General features: G+C 45.0%; 1 protein-coding gene across 1 annotated transcript; it reads right to left on the reverse strand.

The window, feature by feature from the left end:
- Nucleotides 1-368: 368 nt before the first annotated feature.
- LOC114354893 (uncharacterized) lies at nt 369-4,628 on the reverse strand. The gene is made up of 3 exons (XM_028307480.1): nt 4,614-4,628; nt 2,459-2,652; nt 369-2,352 (listed from the first exon to the last, which is right to left on the reverse strand). The coding sequence occupies exons 1-3, from the start codon at nt 4,626-4,628 to the stop codon at nt 1,812-1,814; spliced, it is 750 nt and encodes a 249-aa protein (XP_028163281.1). The 3' UTR covers nt 369-1,811.
- Nucleotides 4,629-6,215: the final 1,587 nt, after the last annotated feature.

A 6,215-nucleotide genomic window follows, 5' to 3' on the forward strand; every position in this document is an offset into this window, starting at 1 on the left:
TGCATCAGTGTGTGTCTTATAGTTATGAGTAAGTACGGTTCCTTGGAATCGGTATGAGTGCATCACATACAGGGACCATGGTTTTAACTCTTATGAGTACATCGCAGGATATGTATTTAAAGGCACTGGGTCTCTATCAGAAGGAACTCTAGGGGTGGAATCTCCATTGGCGTGAGTTAACGGGCAAGGAGATAATATCTTGGATGGTCGACAATCACTTTTCCTACAATTTAACGTTCCACCAAACTCAACACGCTCTCCTAGATAACCTCGCAGCCGCCTGCTCACACTTGACATGACACAACTGAATGACAGTTATCTTTTTCTGCGCATCAGTCGGGTGTTACGTTTAGGAATCACAAACCTTCCGCTCTACAGATTTATACAGATAACATAATATTAAGATTGGTACTATTAATCATCAATAATCATTTGCAGCATCTGAGTCCGGCGCCGACACGGCCAGCCTGACTATCGCACGGCCTCGTGCGCTTAGTCCAGGGTTTGTCCATCTGTAAACATTCAATTTCTCATTATCACAGCTCGTCCATTCCTGACTACAGAGTGTGCGAATATCAGATCGTAGAATCACAATAAATACAGCTGATCAGGGCGTGATGACCCTGGATCAGGAAACCAAACCATTACAGCTGGCCCGGGCGCGAAGCCCGACCAGGAAACCAAAACATTACAGCTGGCCCGGGGTGAGGCCCCGCCGACCAGGAAACCAAAACATTACAGCTGGCCCGGGGTGAGGCCCCGCCGACCAGGAAACCAAAACATTACAGCTGGCCCGGGGTGAGGCCCCGCCGACCAGGAAACCAAAACATTACAGCTGGCCCGGGGTGAGGCCCCGCCGACCAGGAAACCAAAACATTACAGCTGGCCCGGGGTGAGGCCCCGCCGACCAGGAAACCAAAACATTACAGCTGGCCCGGGGTGAGGCCCCGCCGACCAGGAAACCAAAACATTACAGCTGGCCCGGGGTGAGGCCCCGCCGACCAGGAAACCAAAACATTACAGCTGGCCCGGGGTGAGGCCCCGCCGACCAGGAAACCAAAACATTACAGCTGGCCCGGGGTGAGGCCCCGCCGACCAGGAAACCAAAACATTACAGCTGGCCCGGGGTGAGGCCCCGCCGACCAGGAAACCAAAACATTACAGCTGGCCCGGGGTGAGGCCCCGCCGACCAGGAAACCAAAACATTACAGCTGGCCCGGGGTGAGGCCCCGCCGACCAGGAAACCAAAACATTACAGCTGGCCCGGGGTGAGGCCCCGCCGACCAGGAAACCAAAACATTACAGCTGGCCCGGGGTGAGGCCCCGCCGACCAGGAAACCAAAACATTACAGCTGGCCCGGGGTGAGGCCCCGCCGACCAGGAAACCAAAACATTACAGCTGGCCCGGGGTGAGGCCCCGCCGACCAGGAAACCAAAACATTACAGCTGGCCCGACCAGGAAACCAACACATTACAGCTGGCCGACCAGGAAACCAGAGTTTAGGTAACATGGCCCGATGCGCAAGGCTTAAGCCAAGGCTCCTTCAACCAGTTACCTCAAACCCAACTACCACTATTACTGCTGATCCAGGCATGCAGCCGTGCGATCAGGAAACCAACATTACACCAGCGTGGCCCGGGCGTAAACAGCCCCTTCAACCACGGCAACAGGGTGGCCCGGGCGCCCTTGGCCCGGCCCCCTCAACTCACTCACTCACAAAGGCCCTTCCAGTTTACGTCAATCACAATAATTTCCGTCAACCTGCACCAACTCTCAATGTCTGAGTCAGCATCCTCCATGTAAAACTTGATCAGTTGCGTAGCGTAGGTGTGCATGCTGAAAGATTTATCTCCTTTGAATAGTGCCCAATTCCTTCGCCCTCGAAGGTCTTCTCTACCCAAGGCACACTTGACGCCTCGTATTGGGATCCGCTGTGCATCTTGCTAGGTCCACTCTGCCATCTCCACCACCATTCGCGCACCACACGCGCGCCCTGCTGCTCCACCACGCGCGCACCGGCTCCGCCCGCGCGTTCTTGCTGCACGCGCGGCACCTGCTGGACTCCTGCTGCGCCGACCGCGCCGCGCACCACGCAGCGCTCGCCGCGCTGGCGCCGCTCGTGACGCGCCGGCTCGCCCGGCTGCACCGCCTGCCCGCGCACTCGCTGGCGCGCGACCTGCTGCGCGCCGAGCGCGAGCCGTTGCCGCTGCTGGCGCTGGCCGCGCTGTGCGCGCTGCTGCCCGAAGCGCCCGCGATGTGCGCGCTGCTGCCCGAAGTGCGCGCTGACCGCGCTGCTGCTGCCTGAAGCGCGCGCGCTGACCGCGCTGCTGCGGCCCACCGCGCTCGAGCCGCTGACGCCGTTACTCATCATGACATGTTCCACACAGATTGTCACGACATGTCGCAACCAGCTTGTCACGACATGTCCCACACAGCTTGTCATAACATGTTACACACAGCTGGTGGCACCCGGTGGACACGCGGCAGGAGCAGCCGCATGCCGACCGCGCCGCGCGCCACGCCGCACTGCACCGAGCTGGCTGTCGCGCCGCTGCGGCCCGCCGCGCTTGAGCCGCCACCGCCGCCCACGCGCGGGCACCGGCAGCTGGCGCCGCTAGGCGCGCTGCACTCCACGCACCTTTGCACGCTGACTACTTTCGGCTCTGCTGACACAAGAAATCATCATACAGTACATCTATACACCATCATACAGTACATCTAATGTCATCATCCTAAATGATTTATGGGATTAGTTAGGGTTCTTTGAACATTTTCACTTTAAACCCACACAGATTAGGCCATTCCACATAGCTTGTCATGTCATGCCACATGTTCTCCTCACACAGATATCAGGAGATCTCACGCAGAATGACAATGTCCGCCCAGCTTCATGACAATGTCCACTGGTGTATGATCAACAAGTACATCATATACATTATTATTATTATTTTCAAACCATTCCCATAACCACATTATCAAAATATTAAGATGAATAACACAACTACTTATATCATCACTGACAACAAAACAATGCAAGTGAAACATATTGATGCTTAACATTGTGTTTGGGTGAACACCAAGTTGCTCCACACACAAATGCAACTTTATCAAAATAAACTTCTTGTTATTATCTTAGATAACAGCACAATTGCAAATACTTCAATGAAGTTACCATCCTCAAAGCATTCACAAGAAATACCCAAGTACTTTAAATAACTTTTTGCTTAAGGCTGCTAGCGGCAGTTGGGAAGTTCTAAAGTCTAGCAGTAGACTGTAGCCAATGAATTATTAAAATCTGTTCACACTCAAGTTAATTGTATGCAATTTCATGCCAATGACAAGAATAAGCACAGTTAAACAACCAAGCCGCAGTGGCACTGCTAGTCTCAGCTCAACCCTTGCAATAAAACATAATTCAACTCACCAAATATCACAGCTGATTCCTTTTGTATTGCATTTTCACTCACCAAATATCACAGCTGATGCCCGTTGTATTGCATTACCTTCTGTCCAACTCCAAATCACTTATGTGGAGTACCCTTGCTCAGTGTTCAGCTTTACTCTGGTATTGTGCTTGACTGATTTGCTCACCACAGGGCCAACCCGCTGACAGATAAGTCACCACATCTAAAACTCAAGTCAAATCTAAAAATATGCACACACAACATGCTACAACCAGTAACCTTTTTATTAAACAGCTAATAAATAACCTCAAGATTAAAATAATTTCACCATGTGAGAATTATTAACAATAATGGCTGGTACACAAGAAAACCTTTAATGTACCACGTTCTAAATCTTTTATGTAATATCATAATTGGATAAATTTTGGTCACCCACACTTATTTTCAATGTTAGTAATACAATCTAAATGACTGCTGGCAGTAGAAATTAATTGATAAGTTGGAGAAACTTAATAACTTATCTTATTAACATTATTGTTACTCAAATATAGCATTATGGTGTAATATAATGTGTCTTACAGTAACCATGAGTACACAATAATTATGTTTAACAATAATAATTAATTGAAGTATCAATCATTATAAGAATACCAAAAATATACCACATTCTCAACTGCATAACTGGCTGCTTTACTTAATTTCAATTACTCAATAATTAAGCACAATATTCGATGTTATCTCATCTTGTAGTACTCAATATCATGAAAGAAACATCATGATACTAAAACTGATTTACACAACACAGATCTTAACTTCAATTTACTTGGATAAAACTAATTATTAATTTTTCTCCAAAATAATGCCAAGAGGTTACTCGGGCATGATCACCAAACTTATTTAATTTATCTGACCATATTCTATCTATTCTTTATTGATTTTAAATCTCAACAGGTTATTCTTCGCAGAATGCAAACATGAACAAATGAACACCGTTCAATTTAATTTGCTTTACTAAAATAACTTATTTGGCATTGAAATTAAAGTGAGCACATACCATAGCTTTCACACACATTCCTGGCATTATCAGTAAAGACTGACAATACTTATAACATTTGTTGCATCATTCACTTCCATGCATTATTTTGCTCAAAAGTAAATGTGTTAATATTGTTGCTGTTAGAATATTCGATAGCAATAATGAATCGTACCTGCTCTGGGGCCATCGTTAGTCAAATTGTTCACCACTTACGTGACCACAAGCCAAGTTACGGAGGGAGTATCTTCATAATTTGCGTCCATCATTTCTCGTACTTAAATACTTTTCTGCATCTCACACCTTTGTCAGCGTGGTTTCCTTGACATTCTCTCTTCATCATATTCAATTATAACCATAGAATCGTGGGCGTTTTGTGATAACATTCGTGACAAATAACACGAAACATTGGTCACCTGGAACACTTTGAAATCACGTTACTATCATAGGTTTCAGATCCCACTTCTGATAAAGGCACTGGGTCTCTATCAGAAGGAACTCTAGGGGTGGAATCTCCATAGGCGTGGGTTAACGGGCAAGGAGATAATATCTTGGATGGTCGACAATCACTTTTCCTACAATTTAACGTTCCACCAAACTCAACACGCTCTCCTAGATAACCTCGCAGCCGCCTGCTCACACTTGACATGACACAACTGAATGACAGTTATCTTTTTCTGCGCATCAGTCGGGTGTTACGTTTAGGAATCACAAACCTTCCGCTCTACAGATTTATACAGATAACATAATATTAAGATTGGTACTATTAATCATCAATAATCATTTGCAGCATCTGAGTCCGGCGCCGACATATTAAAAACAATGCTACTTTATACTTCTTCTACTGCTACTTTATTCTAATTAATTATTTGTTACTTGTGCTTTTAATTACAATTCTCAATCCGTAAATAATTTCTTCTTTCTACCGTGTTCGTACTACTGTCCTCGTAAAATCATCGTAACCGATTGTTGTAATCGGATTATAGCCTGACCAGGAACATAAAAACCCTGGCATAGAGGCGCTTCAATTGCATTTGATAGTGCAACACTGAGTACAGTCGTACATGTGTTAAATTAATAGGCTAAATTTATGTATCAGGATTCAGGATTACGGGCTAATTTGATATTTTCATAAATTAACGAAAAATATTACTAAAGGTAACCTGGTTTAAATAAATTAAATGAAACCATCAATCGAGCTAGTAGGATTTATTTTATTATTCATCAATAATCAAATTCAGAACTTGAATATTCAACTGCAATGTCTGCTCATGAACGCTTCAAACTCGGTACTTCTTTCCCAATTCCATAAAATTCAAAACTTAGAAAGTGACAAAAAACTTTAAAATAGGTAGTTGAAACAGACTACAGCTAATTTTCATAGTGGACTGTACTATACGATAAACATGTCAGTCAATTTGACAACCTTTGTCGGAAACATTATTCAATGAAAATATTGTCCGAACCCTTAACCTGGTTTAAATAAATTAAATGAAACCATCAATCGAGCTAGTAGGATTTATTTTATTATTCATCAATAATCAAATTCAGAACTTGAATATTCAACTGCAATGTCTGCTCATGAACGCTTCAAACTCGGTACTTCTTTCCCAATTCCATAAAATTCAAAACTTAGAAAGTGACAAAAAACTTTAAAATAGGTAGTTGAAACAGACTACAGCTAATTTTCATAGTGGACTGTACTATACGATAAACATGTCAGTCAATTTGACAACCTTTGTTGGAAACATTATTCAATGAAAATATTGTCCGAACC

This window comes from Ostrinia furnacalis, unplaced genomic scaffold, assembly GCF_004193835.3.
Source record: "Ostrinia furnacalis isolate ACB-3 unplaced genomic scaffold, ASM419383v2 OfSCF2256, whole genome shotgun sequence".
NCBI lineage: Eukaryota > Metazoa > Arthropoda > Insecta > Lepidoptera > Crambidae > Ostrinia > Ostrinia furnacalis.